This window comes from Amyelois transitella, chromosome Z, assembly GCF_032362555.1.
Source record: "Amyelois transitella isolate CPQ chromosome Z, ilAmyTran1.1, whole genome shotgun sequence".
Taxonomy (NCBI): Eukaryota; Metazoa; Arthropoda; class Insecta; order Lepidoptera; family Pyralidae; genus Amyelois; species Amyelois transitella.
Window position 1 is genome coordinate 13,127,099 of NC_083535.1, and position 21,169 is coordinate 13,148,267.

Here is a 21,169-nt window from a genome sequence, read left to right on the forward strand (position 1 = left end):
AAAAAGATGCTGGGTAATTGAGAAAATTTATAATGAGTCAAGCCTTTTCAACTCAGTTATTTTTTATTTTTAGGAAGGAACTGTTAATTATTTAAAAATCATGTTATTTTCCCATTTATCTCATAACCGTAACAGCTGATAACTTATTGTTTTCTTTTTAACCTGTCTAAAACAGGTTAGAGTATAATTGTAATTAAAAAAAATTAAACATTTTTTAAAGCGTTCATTGGTGAAAAATTATTCACAAACGTTAAATTCAATTTTAGAACAATAATTATACTAGATTATTTATAGTGGTAAATATCAATTCACAGTGAATTAGTAACTCTAAACTATCGATAAACCACAGTGATATTTTTAAACGATTGCAATCACTAGTTGTCTGAAGCGGGAAGCCCGGACGCCACTCAAATGTCAATTTCGTTATTGTTCGAAATTTGAATAATTTATACTTTTGATGGCGTGTGTTGCCCACTAAACGCTGAACTTACATGATGCAATAATGGTAGTTTTACTTCTTCAGAAACTGAATTATTTAATGGCGAATCTTAAATGGGTTCAATGAAGTATATTTATTTTATTTATCACATTTATTTTACGTATTTTCATTATCACATTTATTACGATTATCCGTACATAATCACGTCTATATCCCTTGCGGGGTAGACAGAGCCTGAAAGACTGATAGGTAACCTTCAGCTATTTGGCTTTAGGAATTGAGATTCAAATACGGACAGGTTGCTAGCCCATCGCCTAAAACAAGAATCCCAAGTTAATAAGCCTATCACTTAGTCGCGTTTTAGACTTACAAAGACAAAGAAATATGAATTTAATTTTAATAACTCCGGTTATAAATTCAGCCTTTTTGCCATCTTAATTATATACTTACCTTATTTTACGGCCGGGAAAATTCGCGTATAATTTTATCCCCCTTGCATCCGACACATAATCGTAACAGCTAAGTGGGAGCATAATCCGGGTACAGGCGCGGGCGAAAGTGTTCCCCGTTTAAGTCTTATTCCAGAGTTATTAACTTATAAAAGTAGTTACTTCAGATGGTATAATCCCATCCGAAACCTTACTTATATTTTAAATGAGTTTGTTTGTATTTATTATTAAATAAATAAACAAAAATATACGGGACAAATTACAATGATTGAGCTAGCCTCGAAGCAAGTTCGAGACTTGTGTTACGAGATACTAACACAACGATACTATATTTTATAATAAATACTAATAGGTATAGATGAACATCTAAGACCCAGGCCAATTAGCCGGGATTCGAACCCGGGACCTCTGGTGTCATAGACAAGCGTAGTACCGCTGCGCTAATTTTAGTTTGATTGTTTATTTTTTTTTAATTTTACTTCTATAACAAATTACGAAATATATCAAGTTAGGTAGATGATATTGGGTGTCTCGAAAGTGCGTTACGATTATTAATACATACAATACACGTTATCACGTCTACATCCCTTAGATAGACAGAGCCACCAGTCTTGAAAATATTCTGTGTGTCTTGAAGTGTCGCTTACCTATTATTTTTGGGATTTTTAAAATAAAAAAAAAACCGAGCTGTTTTTGAATAAAATTTGAATATAATTCGAAATTTGAAAAGTAAAAAAAAACAATCGGACGCGTGCATTGCGTCAATGAGCTTCAACACTGTAGCTCTATTAATTTATTTATTTATTTTATTTTATTTTATTTATTTTATGGAATTGAGATTCAAATTATTCATTACTAGCTCCGAAACTTCGTAAGCTTACATACATATACATAATTACATACATAATCGCGTCTATGTCCCGTGCGGAGTAGACAGAGCCAACAGCTTTGAAAAGTTTTAGCTTGCTTAACAACAGAATTGAGATTCTAATAAAGACAGGTTGCTAGCACATCGCCTAAAAAAAGAATCACAAGTTTATAAGCCTTAGTCGTCTTATACGGAACACATTAAAACACGTGCGTATGTAAATCATCTCATAATTTTAATAATGTACACACTTATTTGTATTCGACTGTACCCGTCACCGTTTATGCGTCCCCATGACATTTGATACGTCGACAACTAAGTAATTTAGTAATGGATTATTGTAGAGGCAGCTTTGTACGTTTATCCTGTGTCACTGGTACATATATATATATATATCTGGAATATTATCTGCTCATCTGCCTGCAAATGTTCGGGATCTAAAGCCGACCAGATGTACCTACACAATCACTATTGAGGACGGCGCAATGTCATTACGGATCTGTTCATACATACATATAATCACGTCTATATCCCTTGCGGGGTAGACAGAGCCAACAGTCTTGAATTTCCACGTTCAGCTATATCTGTTCATGTGCATAATAAAATAATAAGTTTGTGGATGAAGCGAAAACGTTTTCAGGTATCGTGGCGAGTGTAAAATATATAAATAAATATGTATATGCGGGACAAATTACACAGATTGAGTTAGCCTCGAAGTAAGTTCGAAACTTGTGTTACAAGATACTAACTCAACGATACGATATTTTATAATAAACACTTACATAGATAAACATCCAAGACCCAGACCAATCAGAGAAAGTTCGTTTCTCATCATGCCCTGACCGGGATTCGAACCCGGTATATATCCTCTGTCTATCCCTTCGGGGTTTTTATAAATGACCCTTATCACTAAGGGGTATGAAAAATAGATGTCGACCGAATCTCAGACCTAATCAATATGCTCATAAAATTTCATTAGAATCGGTCAAGCCGTTTCGGTGGACTACGGGAACGAACATTGTGACACGAGAATTTTATTTATAAGATTTAAACCTTCTTCAGAAAATCCTTCTTTCCTACATTATCATTCACCAAAATCCATCCGTAACTTATCGAAATTAGCCAATACTAACAGACAGAGAAAAGACTTTATGATATGAAATGATAAACGCTTTAAAAAGTTGAAAAAAAAAGTCTATAAAAATCTAGTGACGCCCATCAAAAAGCGGCTGTCACATCATGTTGAATGACGCATCGCTTTTCGATCATACAGGGTGTAACAATTGACAAATGACAATTGGGATCACCCTCTATCCTCCACATTGAGTTACTCGGTAACTGATGACCGATTTAAAATAACCGTTTTATCTCATTTAAGACGATTTAATAATTATGTGTGACGAAATCCATAAAACCTATCCTACTAATAACATTTTAATGCGTACATACATACGAGTAATCACGTCTATATCCCTTGTAGGGTAGACAGAGTTAACAGCCTTGAAAATATAAAAAAGCCACGTTCAGCTGTATGGCTCAATGATGGAATTGAGATTCAAATAGTGACAGGTTGCTAGCTCATCGCCACAAGAGTAATTCCAAGTCATTATAAGCCTTCCCTTAGTCGCCTTTTTCTACATCCATGCGAAAGAGGAGGAGGTCCTATTCTTTTTTTTTATTGGTGCCGAGAACAACACGGCACGGTTAATTTGTATTGTATTGTAGACTTCTTTATGCAGTTTATGATTTAAAAAAATATATACAAGAGTGAAAATACAAGAGTAATCCCAAGTCTTAATAAGCCTTCCCTTAGTCGCCTTTTACGACATCCATGGGAAGATATGGAATGTTTCTCCATATCAAGGTTATCGACTAATAAGAGATTCAGAAAAGTATCTCGTAGCATAAAACAAATCATCCGCTATTCAAAATAATCACCCCTATAGTCGTGATAAAACCCCTCCGCTGTAATTGTACTACAATTTTATGCACGATTAGTGCGGGACCGTTGTGGGTGGTTGGTTGTCAATGACACGCTAATTTTTATTGTATCAATTGTTTGTTAGTGATATTTTTTTTATTTTTATTTTAAACTACATAAAGAAGAAGTCTACAATACATACTGCATACATACATAAAATCACGCCTCTTTCCCGGAGGGGTAGGCAGAGACTACTTCTTTCCACTTGCCACGATCTCTGCATACTTCCTTCGCTTCATGCTTGCTTCGGTTTCGGGTACTTTTGACCTGACCCTTTACCAGGACGTCCTTAATTTGATCAAGATACGTTCGTACAAGTCTACAATACAATACAAATTATCCGTGCCGTGTGGTTCCCGGTACCAATATAAAAAAGAATAGAACCTCCTCCTTCTCTTTCCCATGGATGTCGTAAAAGGCGACCAAGAGGTAGGCTTATAAATTTGGGATTCTTATTTTAGGCGATGGGCTAGCAACCTGTGGACCACAACTTCCCTTTCCCATGAATGTCGTTAAAGGCGACTAAGAGGTAGGCTTATTTTGGGATTCTTATTTTAGGCGATGGGCTAGCAACCTGTCGCTATTTGAAACTCAGTACTTTCATCAAGCGAAATAGCTGAACGTGGCCTATCAGTCGCTTTAAGACTGTTGGCTCTGTCTACACCGCAAGGGATATAGACGTGACTATATGTATGTACAAGTAACATTTATTGCCCATAAAAAAATACGTATGTATCGAATAGAATAGATTTATTTTCAAAATTGGATACAAGGTAGATACTTATTGACGTCACATCACTTAAATTTAATTAAAACTAGGGGCGCAGCTAGTTAATTTATAAATATGAGGAAAAAGAGCAATGCTTAAGATTTCATAATAAAGTTTTGATATAACCTTCATAAAGGCTTCAGTTTTTTTTTAGTCTTTGGTTATGGCAAAAGATAAAAAATGTCTGCTTGATAAACTTGGAAGGCTTAACAACTTGGGATTCTTCTTTAAGAAGTGAATTCCAAAGTTTTAGTTTAAAGAAAAGAATCTCAAGTTTCTAGCTTTTCCCTACTTTGTCTATAGTACTGAGACATTGATTATCTTTTGATGTAGTAAAAGGCGATTAAGGGACAGGCTTATAGCCTATCTCTTAGTCGTCTTTTACTTTAGCTTGGGATCTCTTGATGTAGTAAAAGGCGATTAAGAGATAGGCTTATAGCCTATCTCTTAGTCGCCTTTTACTTTAGCCTGGGATTCTTCTTGCAAGCGATGGGCTAGCAACATGTCACTATTTTAATCTCAATTCCATCATCACGTCACAAAGCTAAAAGTGGCCTTTCAGTCTTTTTAAGACTGTTGGCTCTGTCTACCTTGCAGAGGATATAGACGTGATTATATTTGTGTTACATATAATCACGCAAACAATAGAATTGAAGAAAATGCTGCAGTGCAATTTGTTACCGCTTCTTCTGCACTGACGCCTTGGAAGCGGCAGTAAACTTAGTTTTAAGTAAGTAATTTATTTGACGTCAACCAATGTTGTGAAACCAAAAGATTTGACAATTATACAGCGATATGAAGTTATTATCGTATAACATAAATAAAAATTTTGAATTTTATGAATTTGAATTTTGAATTGATTGTTATAACTCAATTATTTTTGAGTCTAAATCAAAAATAATTAAGCGTGAATTTTCATGTTCTTTTGCAGAAGTGCTAGAAATCACATCACAATTGTTTTTATTTTATTTTCAGTGCCTTCGTAATAGCCGTCTAAAATTTTAACGACTGATATTCATTTCTTACACCACGATGTGCATTATCGATTGACTAATCACTGATGAAGCAATGATATATTTGAGACCTCCATCACTACCCCAATGGCGCGTTGGTAATAGCTGACAACGCGCAGGCCTCCAGTTCATTCCCACGCTCGGTTGCAACTCATTTTTTACCCTCAGGGATTAAAGAGATTGACAGTAATTTACACTTAGCACTTCAAGCTGATTAGATCGAGTTTCCTATTTTAAACTAGCTGTGCCCGCGACTCCGTCCGCGTGGAATAGTTATTTTGGGCATCATTCTCAAGGATGAATAATTTTCCCCGTTTTTTTTAACATATTCCATTATTTTCTTTGCTCCTTATAGTTGAAGCGTGATGTTGTATATTCGTAAGCGTTCCTCGATAAATGGTCTATCCAACGCAAAAAGAATTTTTCAATTCGAACCAGTAGTTCCTGATATTAGCACAAACAAACAAACAAACTCTTCAGCTTTATAATATTAGTATAGATGTTAATGCTTTGTGATTCTTAATCACTCTCTTAATGGGATGAAACAAACAAACAAACTAACTCTCTCTTTATAATATTAGTATAGATAACCGAATAGATAGGTCTTTTGAATGTCTATCAATAAAACACTGGACATTTTATTGGAAAACGTTTCGAACCGAAACAAAACAGGACACGACCGCCAACTTTACTCCCCTTTTACGTCTTCGCTCAAAGTGTTCCCGGCCCCGAGTTACAAATCAATTTGGATGGTAACGGGAGGGAAGCGGGCGGGTTGAACCAAAACTATCAGTTTAAAAGTGGTTTGCGCAATAAAATAGTTGCTTGTGAGTCGTTGCGCGCACCAACAATTTGTCAGGTAACACAAAACATTTACAGTACAGAAATAATTTGGATTGGAATTCGTGTTTGTGTGGTAATTGTGCCGTGTGGTTGCCGGCATCAATACAAAAAAAGGAATAGGACCACTCCTCCATCTCTTTTACATGGATGTCGTAAAAGGCGATCAAAAACCTACCCGTTAGTCTCTCTCCCTAACCCTTAGGATTCTTGTGGTTCCCGGCACCAATACAAAAAAGAATCTGGAACAGATCCCTTCATGGGTTCCCGGCACCAATACAAAAAAAGAATAGGACCACTCCATCTCTTTTACATGGATGTCGTAAAAGGCGACTAAGGGCTTACAAACTTGGGATTCTATTTTAGGAGATGGGCTAGCAACCTGTCACTATTTGAATCTCAATTCTATCTTAAAGCCAAATAGCTGTACGTGACCATTCCGTCTTTTCAAGAATGTTGGCTCTGTCTACCCCGCAAGGGATATAGACGTGACCATATGTATTTATGTATGTTCTAGTAAGTTAAGTTTTGTGAAGATTTCTCTCCGTAACTTCTTTACTCCACGCCGTCGGTAGCGGGTCAGAATTACTCATAAATAATTTAAAGTAATTCGTGAAAAAACCTTGCCAGCGGACGGTTTGGTTCGACGCCATTTTGCATTGCATAAAGTTATATAGCGCGTCTTAGAATGTCGTGAGACAAGAATGCCTTTTTTTTTCATGTTCTATATCCCTTGCGGGGTAGACAGAGCCAACAGTCTTGGAAAGACTGAATGGCCACGTTCAGCTATTTGGCCTAATGATAGAATTGAGATTCAAATATTGACAGGTCGCTAGGCCATCGCTTAAAAGAGAATCCCAAGTTTGTAAACCTATCCCTTAGTCGCCTTTTACGACATCCATGGGAAAGAGATGGAGTGGTCCTATTATTTTTTGTATTGGTGCCGGGAACCACACGGCAATTTTTTTGCATAAAACACCTTATTTTCAACTATTTGAATCTCAATTCTATTATTAAGCCTAACAGCTGAACGTGGCTCGTCAGTCTTAAGACTACTGGCTCTGTCTACCCCGCAAGGGATAAAGACGTGATTATATGAAAGAATTAATATCTTATCTCTCTTGCGTTCATAGAATTCGAAATAGTATAAGTATTGAATAAAAGTAGTTTTATAATGTTGGCGTGGAACTTTAAAGACACATACATAAAGTCACGCCTCATTCCCGGAGAGGTAGGCAAAGTCTACATCTTTCCACTTGCCACGATCTCCCATACTTCCTTCGCTTCATCCACATTCATAATTCTCTTCATGCAAGCTCGGCGGTTTCGGGTACTCTCGATCAGACCCTTTACCAGGGCGTCCTAAATTTGATCAAGATACGTTCATCAGGTCTTCCCACCCCGACCTTTCCCTCCACACTCTCCTTGTATATCTGCTTAGTCAACCTGCTTTTATTCATCCTCTCCACATGACCAAACCATCTTTAAACTTTAAAGACTTACTCGCCTTTTACGATATCCACAGAAAAGTATCCTATTGTTAACCGGCCACTACACGCACCTAACTATTTTGTTATACTAAAAGAATTTACTTTGAATTTTAACATACATATTATACCTATTCGTTTCTAAAACATGATCGTTCAAATATTAACAAATGGAGCTTTACAAAAGTGACCCACGTTTAAAAGAGGCGATGTAAAACTTCATAAATAATTCATTTACAAGAGAAACTACCAAATTGGTGTCTATGAATTAATGAAAAGATATTTTGCCGGATACCACACCACACCGATGCATAAACAAAGCCGTTTATAAATTTAAAATAGTTTTTTTTGGCATTTTTTTTTTGTATGAATAGGACCACTCCGTCTTTTTCCCATGTCGATGTCGTAAAAGGCGACTAAGGGATAGGCTTACAAACTTGTGATTATTTTTTTAGGCGATGGGCTAGCAACATGTCACCATCTGGCGTCCCTCAAGGTTCCCATCTGGGCCCAGTTCTCTTTACTGTTTACATCAATGATATACAGGAAGCTCTGACTAATACTAATCAACTCTTATATGCCGATGATACTAAACTCTTCAGAGTAGTGACTGACACTGATGATTGTCACAAAATCCAACAGGATCTAGATTCTCTTGTAAAATATTGCGATGAAAATCAACTTTTCCTTAATAGTGAAAAATGTCAAATCATCACATATACTCGTAAGAAAAAGTGCATTAAGTTTAATTACCTTATTAATAATAACTTGGTCACAAGAGTTGATTCAATTCGAGATCTGGGTATCATGATGGACAGCGAACTATCTTTTAAACGTCACTACGATTATATTACGCGAAAAGCATTTAAAAATTTAGGGTTTATTAACAGGGTTACCAAGCCTTTCAAAAATAGTAATACTTTAAAAATTTTATACTTTAGTTTCGTCAGATCTATTTTGGACTTTGGTTGTAATGTTTGGAACCCTTTTTATCAAGATGATATTAACGTAATCGAAAAAGTGCAAAAGAAATTTCTAAAAATGCTCAATTATCGGAACAACATAACAAACCTTTCATATGACGACTCTCTTGGTTACTATAAAATCCTCTCGCTTCAGAACCGCAGGACCCAATTCGACATAGCACTTTTGCATAAAATAATTAATAGCCTTATTGACTCCCCTACACTACTATCAAAAATTAACTTCCTAACCAAAGCTCGACTTCCGCTTCGCTCCTCTCGCAAACTTAACATTTTAGTACCACCTCAGTTTCGCGGGAATTATACTCGAAATAACTTTTTTCATCGCTGCATTGTAAATTATAACAAATTTTTCTCAGACATAGACATATTTTCCTGTTCTCTGTTGTCCACTAAAAACAAAGTGTGTACAAAATTTATCTTGAAACAGATTTCTTAATATTGTTTTCGGTTTTATTTTTTTATTTTTATATTCTTTACGATTTTTGTGTAATGCTAATTGTATGCATGCATCCCGTTACATACTTTTAATTTAAATAACACAAAGTTCGTTAACACGCGTAGTTTTAAGTTATTATAATTCATATAATATTTACTTAATCGGCACTGTTTGGTCTATAATACTGTATACTGTTCTATAAGATATTTTATTTTGTACTTATGACTGTTTGTGCCAAAATAAATGAAAAAAAAAAAAAAAAAAAAAACTATTTGAATCTCAATTCTATCATTAAGCCAAATAGCTGAGCGAGTCTTTTCAAGACTGTTGGCACTGTCTACCCCACAAGGGATATAGACGTGACCATATATATGTATGTATGTATGTTTTTTTTTGGCCAATTGGTGTTATTTAACAATTTATTTTCAAGAATGCGTAGAAAGTTTTTTAATCTCCAGTTTTAAGGGAATGCCTAGAAGAATGGACCTTGATCGAACTTATAACGTCTATATTTATTCCACTTCGGTCATCCGAGTAATCAAATTTCACATATTTGTGTCCTGAAAACAACTTTTGGCAAATCACCTGGGTGATCAAAATTTCAGGTGATTACAGGTAACACATTTTTTTGTTACCTGTAATCACCTGATACTTATAAGAGTATGAGTTTGAGGCCCCACACCTAGCCTGGCGGAAGATCTTCCCTTTGGTGGCGGTCGAGCCGAATCGCTCCCGCTACAAGTAATTTTTTTTTAACCCTAATCGCACATTTCTCTCATCAGGGCGACCTCTTCAGCGGCCTTAATGACGGTCTCCTCAGCCGTGCCGAGGCGCTGGCAGCAGTGGACATCAGCAAGCACCAATCCGGACCCCAGCCCGGACCCCCGCTACCCCAGCTCAAACATGACATGGTATACCACCATTCCGTGGGCGGTCCACCGCCGCATAACGCGAGACCGCATCAGGTATATTTGTGAATGTATAGATTATATAGATATACATACATACATACATATGGTCACGTCTATATCCCTTGCGGGGTAGACAGAGCCAACAGTCTTGAAAAGACTGAATGGCCACGTTCAGCTGTTTGGCTTAATGATAGAACTGAGATTCAAATAGTGACAGGGTGCTAGGCCATCGCCTAAAAGAGGAATCCCAAGTTTATAAGCCTATCCCTTTAGATTGTATAGATATAAGTATTTTATTATATAATTTATGTAGTAGACGAACGTATCTTGATCAAATTGAGGACGTCCTGGTAATGGGTCAGGTCAAAAGTACCCGAAACCGCCGAACTTGCATGAAGAGAGTTATGAATGTGGATGAAGCGAAGGAAGTATGCAGAGATCGTGGCAAGTGGAAAGAGGTAGTCTCTGCCTACCCCTCCGGGAAAGAGGCGTGTTTTATGTATGTATGTATGTATATGTAGTATCGTTGAGTTAGTATCTCGTAACACAAGTCTGGAACTTACTTCGAGGCTAACTCAATCTGTGTAATTTGTCTCGTATATATTTATTTATTATACTAGCTCTGCCTGCGACTTCGTCCGCTTGGAATAGTTATATATAGTTACAGCACGATGATATATAGCCTGAAGCCTTCCTCGATAAATGGTCTATTCGACGCACAAAGAATTTTTCAATTCGAACAGTAGTTCCTGGGATTAGCGCGTTCAAACGAACAAACACTTCAGCTTTATAACCCACTAGTTTTTTTTGTATTTTTATAAATCTCTGTCAGTGCCGTGTGGTTCCCGGATCCAAAATAAAAAAAGAATAGGACCACTCCATCTCCTTCCCGTGGATGTTGTTAAAGGCGACTAAGGGATAGGCTTATAAATTGGTATTATTCTTTTAAGCTATGGGATAGCAACATATCACTATTTGAATCTTAATTCTATCATTAAGCCTAGCTGTGACCTATCGGTCTTTCAAGACTACTTTGTCTACCCTGCAGAGGATATAGACGAGTAATTACGAATGAATGAATAAATAACACATAGCAGTTCGCCACTACCGCAAAACTTACTACAAAGCCAATACAATCCAATAACAAAATATAAACATAATTTACCAACGATAAAAAAAAAAAAAAACAAGAAATCACAAACGCCTCAATGATACCAAACGAATTGAACACACATAAAAATGAAGTGTTCTCATAAAAATGTTTCTGAATTGGTACGCTCGGCGCCTTGTGCGATATAAATAAATATAATAATATCATAAAAGGAGAGATGGAAATCTTCCCGGGAATCGAAGGGACTGCCCTCCTCTGGGAGTCCCCGTCGTGGGGTCGCGACTTATGTGAGTCCCCGTAATTTTATGCACTATTCCATATTATGTGATGTAATGTTTCCCTTTTGAAATGGATCTCGAGTTGGAATATGTTAACAGTTCTTTTGTAGGTAAGTGTGTGTTATTTTTGAGACAAGTATAGGTACTAACGTAGTGAAAATAACGGTTACAATTTCTAAAACAATCTCAAATCAAATTTCGTGCACTTATGTACACATATTCAATTCAAAATCATGGGCTATAGGACACAAAAAGTCTATAGAGAGGTATTGACTTATAAACTTGGGATTCCTATTTTAGGCGATGGGCTAGCAACCTGTAACTATTTTGTATCTCAATCTATGCTAATATTATAAAGTTGAAGAGTTTGCTTGTTTGTTTGAACGCGCTAATCTCAGGAACTACTGGTTCGAGTTGAAAAATTCTTTGTGTCGAATAGATCATTTATCGACCAAGGCTTTAGGCTATAAAACATCACGCCGCAACTATTAGGAGTGAAGAAATAATGGAAAATGTGAAAAATAAACGGGGGAAATAGGTAATTCATCCTTGAGAGCTTCAATGTCAATCAACCCAGATGCCCAAAGTGGAATAAACAGATTCTTTGTATAAAGAGATATTGGCAAATATTGGCTTACAAACTTCTGATTCCTATTTTAGTCGATGGGCTAGCAACCTGTCACTATTTGAATCTCAATTCAATTATAAAGCCAAACAGCTCAACATAGCCTATCAGTCTCTACAAAACTGTTAGCTCTGTCTACCCCGCAAAGGATACAGACGTGACAACAAGAATGAACAGATTCCTTTCACAAAGAAAAACAAGAGACATCACACGAAAATCACTAACACCCTTGCAATAAAAACGATGTTATTTCGGGGGGAAAAAAAAACATGGAAATTTCCAATTTCCCCCCTATCCCTGTTTGGGTTCGAACCGCGTAATGCCAGCTTTATGACCGCGGGTCCCGGACCCAAGCGTTTTGGGTCCTAATCCGTAAATATAAGGGTTCCCGTGTGATTCGATTATGTTTTACAGATGTGTAGACGGGTGTGTCGCGCGCTAATATCAATTTTATGACTGTATGTGACCTCTACAGATAATATTACATGATCTAGATGATGTCTTATTGTACTATAAATGTTATGACTAAATGTTACAGTTTCCCCTTTGTCAAGTTACATGACTGTTTTTAGATGTAAGTGTATTATTTTAATGGATAGGAGAGGCGAAGATTTTCTGAGATAGGTACAAAACATTTGTTTTGTTATAGACCGGTGTCATTCTTGCACAATCAAAAACATACATATTATCACGTCTATATCCCTTGCGGGGTAGACAGAGTTAACAATCTTGAAAAGTCTTAAGGCCACGTGCAGCTGTATGGCTTCTTAACATCGTCTAGAAGAATCCCAAAACAAACTAAAATGATTTACCTACCTATATTTATTTATTTTTATATACATACATACGAATACGTATATATACGTAGACAGCGTCTTAAAAATACTGTTAGGCCACGTTCAGCTGTTTGGCGTAATGATGGAACTGAGATACAAATAGTCTCAGGTTGCAACTAAAATATAGATCCTGGTAAGAGAAATAATTATTCCTTTAACGTCCCATCAAACGGTTACACGGTTGATACACACATACATACATATGGTCACGTCTATATATCCCTTGCGGGGTAGACAGAGCCAACAGTCTTGAAAAGACTGAATGGCCACGTTCAGCTATTTGGCTTGATGATAGAATTGAGATTCAAACAGTGACAGGTTGCTTGCCCATCGCCTTAAAAAAAAAAATATCCAAGTTTGTAAGCCTATCCCTTAGTCGCCTTTTACGACATCCATGGAAAAGAGATGGAGTGGTCCTATTCTTTTTTATATTGGTGCCGGGAACCACACGGCACTATAATAAATAGTGTCAGGTTGCAACTAAAATATAGAACCCGGTAATAGAAATAATTATTCCTTTAATGTCCCATCAAATTGTTACACGGTTGATTTTTAAACAATATCCCTGTTACCCCGGGGTCCCAAGTGACCGCCGTGACAATTGTCGCGTGCCCTGGGCCCCGGTGAGTCGAGGGGGGGACCCTTTCCACTTGAAGTTTTGTTTAAGTTTCAATGTTTACCGTTTTTACGTCGCTAGGGTTGTGATGTGACGGGCGCAACAAAAGAGATTTTAGCTATTGTCCAAAAAAAAATCAAGTGTTTGTTTATGAAAAATAATAATTATCGAGTCGCTCGTTACGGTGTCGCTTTTTATTATTATTGAAATTATTTAATTAATTTAAATTAAATGTAACAAAAGGAATGAAATGAACGGAGAACACTGCATTAAAGTAAGGTCTAAAGTACCTAAATATAAGAAGATTTTTTTTTCATTTCTTTTTAAATTAAAAACCATAGATATATGCATCAAAAAATAAAATATGGCACATCTTATAATTATTAAAACTGTCAATTTATAAAAAGAATTAATAGTGGTTTTAAAAAGATTTTTGTATCTTGTGATTTGAAATTTTGCAAGTACGAATACTCCTTAAAAGTTCGGTTATACTAGGCCAAGATTTCCCAAAATTCTCGCGAGAAAACAAATAAATAATAACAGTGCCGTGTGGTATCCGGCCCTTTTCCTTGGATCTCGTAAAAAACGGCTAAGGGATAGGCTTATAATCTAAGGATTTCTCTTGCAGACGATGGGCTAGCAATCTGTCACTATTTGAATCTCAATTTCATCATGAATCACGTGGCATTTCCTTTTTGAGACTGTTAGCGGTGTCTCACCCGCAAGGAATATCTATAGACGTGACTATATGTATGTAACACAAATTATCATTAATTCAGGATTTTTTCTCTTAAAGTTGGCTTTGCACGTCATAGCCAGGGCACTAAAAGATTTTAAAAACACTTATAACCTCACATATAATATACGGAGGGTACCATATGTATGTACTTCACACAAATTAACAGATTCAGGATTTTTCTCTCAAAATTGGCGGAGCCGAAGTCGCACTTCATCTGTTTGTTTGTTTGTTTGTTTGTAATATCTTTACACAGTAACAAGAACACCATGTCATAACTAAGACACCAAAAGATTTGTAATACACTAGTAACCTCACATGTAATACACGGAGGGTGGAACTGGCACTAAACCTGAACCCATCATGTCGAAATGACAATCATATTGCGTTCATATTGGAGCCATCAAATTGCAGTACTAACCCTACATGTCGTAGGGGTTGGTGTGGCCAGGAAACTAGCGAGCGGAAACTATGGGCGGGAGAAAATATAGTACATACATACATACATAAAATTACGCCTCTTTCCCGGAGGGGTAGGCAGAGACTACCTCAAATATAGAGAAAATATAGTGTGATGTATAATTGATTTGATTTATTAATTGAATAAGAACTTTATTTTATAATCAATTTAGTTATTGTTGAATACTTTTTACTGTGTTTTCAAATTATTCTTCTCAGCTGCTATAAACATATATATAGAATAAAATAGAATAGATTTATTTTCAAAATTGGATACAAGGTATCACTTATTGTCGTCACATCACTTAACTCTAATTATAACTACTGCCGCTTCCAAAGCGCATGTGTAAGAAGAAAGAAGCGGCGGAACAAACTACACTGCAGCATTTTCATCGCACGTCAATTTACAAATATAGATCTCTTAAATCTAAATCGTGGACGAATGTACATTGTCTACATTAAAAAACATTAATGAACTATAAATAATATATAACGATCTATTATTTATAGTTCATTATTAATTATATAAATAATAGGTACCTATGTAATATATAACGATGATATATAATAATCTCTCCGATCAATTTTGATCAGGTGAAAATGATTTATTGTGTTTGGATTGACTATTAATTTATATTTTTTATAGAATTCACTACACTACTCTTTCCTCGAAGGGTAGTTAACAATTACATCAGTCCCAGTAGCTACGAGCCATGATCTAATTTATCTGTATAACAAACTGATTTTTTAAAAATTAAAGTATAATTGAGTTAATATACAAAACTCACGAATTTACCTTGGGTTTATGTTAAATCTACCTATGTATATTTATATTTAAAAGATTTTATTTTATACAAACTGATCTACCATTGTATTGCTATTGCAATCAGCAAATGTATATCTAAATAACTATTGTTCAAAGAGCCTTATGTTTCTCGCTGAAATACGCTAGTTTCTCGGCCCACACATTTCTCACACCCCGCATAAATTCAGCCACTTGTCCAAATCATAACGTTGCGATACAAATCACTATTAACGGAATATAATTTATTTAATATCCACTTGCAATCCCATCGGTACTAACAATAGTGATGTGAAAAACATAATCGATAATTAATAATTAATAAAATATATTTTGTTGTCTTACATATTGAAAAATAAAAATACAGTTATACGTTACAATGCGCGTTTAATACCTGTGTTATTTATATATATAGTAAAACCTTTATATTTAATACTAGAGGCATATGTATGTATATTATTAAAATGCCTATGTAATTTTAAACAAGTGTAAATAATTTTCTACTTGTAAACAGTAATATATTCATGGCAATGTTTAGTAAGATGGCGTAGTGATGTACCTAATTGTGATTCAAAGATGTCATGAAAATCAGGATCCTAGGTCATCGCTTTAAAACCCAAAATTAATAGCAGCAACTCTGTCAATACCTATGCATTGATGATTGCCTATCATCAATCTTTACAAGAGACGCCAATCTCAATTCTATCGTTAAGCCAAACAACTGAACGTGGCCTTTCAGTCTTCCCAAGACTGTTGACTCTGTCTACCCCACAAGGGATATAGACGTGATGATATGTACATATGCAACTCATAAATAACCTTCGCTTTTATATTACGCTATTAAACATCGATATCCGTGTAACAAACATCACTATTCCGAAAATGACATGGGGTGGACTCCCTTATTACGTACGCGTGCTAGGGATGTTTGTCTGTATGTTACAAATTGTAGGGCATTGTTTGATGTCTGCACACCTGTGTGGTTTTTGAAGGACCAATTAAACTGTATTGGATGGAAATGTCATTTAATTTATGAGTATACCTTAGTCCAATAAAAAAAAAAATAGGACCACTCCATCTCGTTCCCGAACTAAGGCGATTAAGGGATGGGCTTTTTAAATTGGGATTCTTCTTTTAGACGATGTGCTAGCAACCTGTCACTATTTGGGTCTCAATTCTATCGTCAAGCCAAAAAGCTGATCAGCCCTATCAGTCTTTTCAAGACTGTTGGCTCTGTCTACCCTGCAAGGGATATAGATGTGACGTGTTAGTACAGATAGGTTAAAGAATTATACTAAAACACTCATTTATTACAGAGATATAGTACATACATATAGTCACGTCTAATAAAGACGGAGCCAACAGTATCAAAAAGTTTGTAAGCCTATCCTTTAGTCGCCTTTTTGCGACATCCATGGGAAAGATATTTTATTCTTTCGTTCCACTTGCGACGATCCTTGCAAATTTCTTTGCTTCATTCACATTCATCACTCTCTTCATGCAAGCGCACAAAATTCTTATTATTCAGATTTCTGTGTGACAGATTATGTCTTGTTCACACAGAATTTTGTTACAATTTCTGTGTGATAATTCTACATACACACATATAAAAATTCTACCGTACATACATATATCCCTTACGACATAGCCAGAGCTAACAGTACTGTAAAGACTGAAAACAAATTTCAGCTGTATGTCTTAATGATAGAACTGACATTGAAAAAGTGACAGGTAGTCTAAAATTAAGAATTCCAATTAGCCTTTCCTTTGATCGACTTTACAATCTGTAAAAGAAGAGAAACAGGTGTCACTCACCCCGTTTTGTCTTCAGTACCAGAGTCTTCAGTAGCTGTTAATTCTGAACTGCATAAAAATACATTTTCAGTTAAAAAGCAACGTCAGGTTTGCGTGAAACTAAATTAAATTAATAGTACAAAAGTAAAGAAGCGCGCAAACTGTGCCCCAACATGTGAGATCTCGTGCCGCATGCCTTATAATTGTGATATACCGGTCCCAGGAGGGCGCAGTGTGCGCGCCGCCTAACACGGCCCGCTACGAAAGACTTATGGCCCTCTACTATTGAGATATATTGTCTTGCTGATTGTTTTTGTTTTGTTTTATTGACATATTACTAACGAATTTAGGCGCAAATTAGTTTTAAGGGACAGCGGACAAGGACAAAGTGTTGTATACTGAATTTCTGACAGGACATTTGAGCAGTGAAGACGGTTTCGTACACTGGACTTCATTTGTTGTTTGTTAGGGTTCAGTTTTCAATGGAAATGTAGCTACATACATTGTAGTTTTAGGACGTTTTAGACTTGAATGACAAGGGAAAATATTATGTAGTGAATGACAATTTGATATGGTTCCCGTTTTGGTGTCTAAATTTGTATTTTAGGGTCGTAAAGATAAAATAATTATTATGCGTTATTTTTCATTGTTTCCATTTAATCTGTGTATTATAAATTACGGATAACAGTTACAATTTTTGTAATAACCGATCATAGTAATAACGTGTCTTCAGTTAATAACATTAGTTTGATCAAAATATTGTGACATTCATCAACGCCGGCGCATATGGCGTCGCTTCCCAGCCACTCGAAACATCCATTTGCCCGACAATGGCTCTCCACTGTAAGCATATTGGTAAAACACTCGGCCCGATCGGAACACAACAGACCCCATGAAAAATCAAATGTTTGCTCTCATAAAGAATGACTGCAAATCTGCACAAACATTGTTTGTTTTACCCCACTCATTGTCCCGCCCTCCCGTTTGCAATGAAACGTGCGATTTAACTCGAATACCCGAGTTAATTTGGCGAGAAATAATAATCATAATTCCCTATGGTAATCCACTTTGTCGTTTAGAATTGGACAGTACGATAAAACGAATTACAAATAGCCTTTCTTTTCACAGATGGGCCACCACGGAATGGAGGGCCTGGACATGTTGGATCCCCTGACTTCCTCGTCTATGACCACGTTAGCGCCGATGGGCGAGGCGGCGCCGCCACATCATCAGTTACACGGCTACGGAGCCATGAACCACGTGATGAACCACCACCACCACGCAGGAGGTCTCACGCACGCTCCCCCCGCCCATCTAGGACACCCAGCAGCCGCTCTCCACCCGGACACAGACACGGACCCTCGGGAACTGGAAGCGTTCGCGGAAAGGTTCAAACAGCGGCGAATCAAACTCGGCGTCACCCAGGCGGACGTCGGCAAAGCCTTGGCGAACCTCAAACTGCCCGGCGTTGGCGCGCTATCGCAAAGCACCATCTGCCGATTCGAGAGTCTCACGCTGAGCCACAACAATATGATCGCACTGAAACCCATTCTCCAAGCGTGGCTGGAGGAGGCAGAGGCGCAGGCGAAGAACAAAAGACGGGACCCCGACGCGCCCAGCGTATTGCCTGCCGGTGAAAAGAAACGCAAGAGGACATCTATAGCGGCGCCAGAGAAGCGGAGTCTGGAGGCGTACTTCGCGGTGCAGCCGAGACCTTCAGGGGAGAAGATAACCGCGATCGCGGAGAAGCTGGACCTCAAGAAGAACGTGGTGCGCGTGTGGTTCTGCAACCAGCGGCAGAAACAGAAGCGCATGAAGTTCGCGGCGCAGCACTGACCGGCGGGGGGCGGCGCGGCTCTGCTGTACCCGGGCTCCGGGTACGGCTACTGAGCCCCCAGCCGCCACCCGGCGCCGGCCCAGGCCGACCTCTCGACAGCAATAAACCTCCCCTCTCACCTCTCGAGTCGACTCGCAAGTAGCCTAGTGTAGATATGACCGATTTGAGTTCCCTTTTACACTTTTTACATGACTTCTTATATATTTTTCGAGACACAGGGTATATAATTGATTATATACATATCATACAATAATAGAAGTCGCTTCACCACTACGTTTCGTTCCACGCGCCGCGTTTTGATGTTTTCTAAGCATCGATATGTAAGTACATGAAAAATTGAAATTCAGGATTTATAAGAGAATGTGCCTTGCAAATAATCAATATTCTGTGTTTAATGTTAGTAACTCGACCGCCGCGCGCCGCGGACCTCGGCGCCGGCGGCGTCGCTCGGTGCACAAATTGACGGCGTCACATGTCGAATGGCCTTTGTAAATGACTACTTTCCTAATATTCATAGTATCACCTCAGTTCAGTCATTTCGTTCATCTTGCTCCACGTGACCCGCCGATCTGTGCATACTCTATTTATTGATATTTGTTACGTGTTTCCGTTCTCGTATTATTATTGAAATTGTACAAAATAATTGTAAGACTCCTTTCATGTTTAAGTTGTAGATAGTATTTGTAGTGTAACCAAAAATTGTTTCCGTTTTTTTTTTAGGTTATTTTCGGTATTTATACATAAATTTCACAAAAATGGCACAATTTTAGTATAAGAAGTTAATAGTGACATTTAGCCAAAATAGTATTTAAAATTCATTTGTAAATAGACCACGTTTCGATTTACATCTAGGCATTAGGTTTAACAATACATTATAGTTACTAAATTGAAAGGAATTAGTACAACGCGTATGGGTTCATGCATACATTATGTACGTGAGGAGACTCCCCTGACCTCCGTCTGAGCTGGCTCGCTTATCTCCTGTAGAACATAGACGCAAGATGCACTTTGTAGACATCTCAAACTCGTGACCCACTAAAATTTATACCTATCCAACTCGCATAAACAGAAATTTCATACTTTAGTTGGTGTTGCCAAATTAGCTCGATAAACTAAATTCGAATTCCGGGAGGCCAAAATTCAAATAAAAAAAAAGAATTGAAATTAATTCATCGTTAATTTGCATGAATCCAAAAGGCGGTAAAGCGCCGCGGCTTGAAAAAAAAAAACATAAAAGTAAAGTTTGCGAATTATAAATAATATTTTTAAATGATATTTTGTAAATATAGTGTTTAGATAAGATTAAAAAAACGTGCAATCTAGACCTCGGTAATAATTAATTAAATTAACTGCTAGGAATTTATTAACTTACGAACAAAAAAACAACGCTATACTGCCAAATGTGAAGGCTAGTCTTGGAAGTAATATGTACTACTGATGATAGTACTTTTTCATTCCATATATTGAACAGAGACCAGTATGAAATGCCTACACCTGCATCTCTGATGCTATTGCAATTTTGTTTGGAATTTAAAAAATAAACCATAAACGTTGCGACTTTTTATACCAATAAAGACGAAAATTAGTTGTCGCATTGATCTGCTGCCAATCTTGTTACTTTACACACACGCGCTACTCAAAGCGATACAATCACAATTCAGTTACGATTCAGTAGAGCTACGATCAAGCTAATAACTTGATAGTAACTGATTTTCGATCGTTCTGGATTTTTATCGTTCCTTTTTCAATTTTTTCTTCATAAATTGTTATTTTGACAACGACAGTTGCGGCTTACGAATGTTTGTATAAATGCAAGAAGTCGAAATAAATTATTGTGAAAGTTTCATTCGAAATGAGTATACAGAAATTTAACGAGTGATTTTCCCAGTCCATACT

General features: G+C 36.9%; 1 protein-coding gene across 3 annotated transcripts in view; it reads left to right on the forward strand.

Moving 5' to 3' along the window:
- LOC106129528 (inhibitory POU protein) overlaps window positions 1–19,272 on the forward strand; it is a 55,983-nt gene extending 36,711 nt beyond the window's left edge. For 2 of the 3 annotated variants that reach the window (XM_060953546.1, XM_060953548.1), the window contains 2 exons: window positions 10,051–10,233; window positions 18,550–19,272. In XM_060953546.1, coding sequence (XP_060809529.1) covers window positions 10,051–10,233; window positions 18,550–19,272 — 906 coding nt within the window. The remainder of the gene's footprint in view (window positions 1–10,050; window positions 10,234–18,549) is intronic. The other variant, XM_013328122.1, reaches the window with a different exon arrangement.
- Window positions 19,273–21,169: the final 1,897 nt, after the last annotated feature.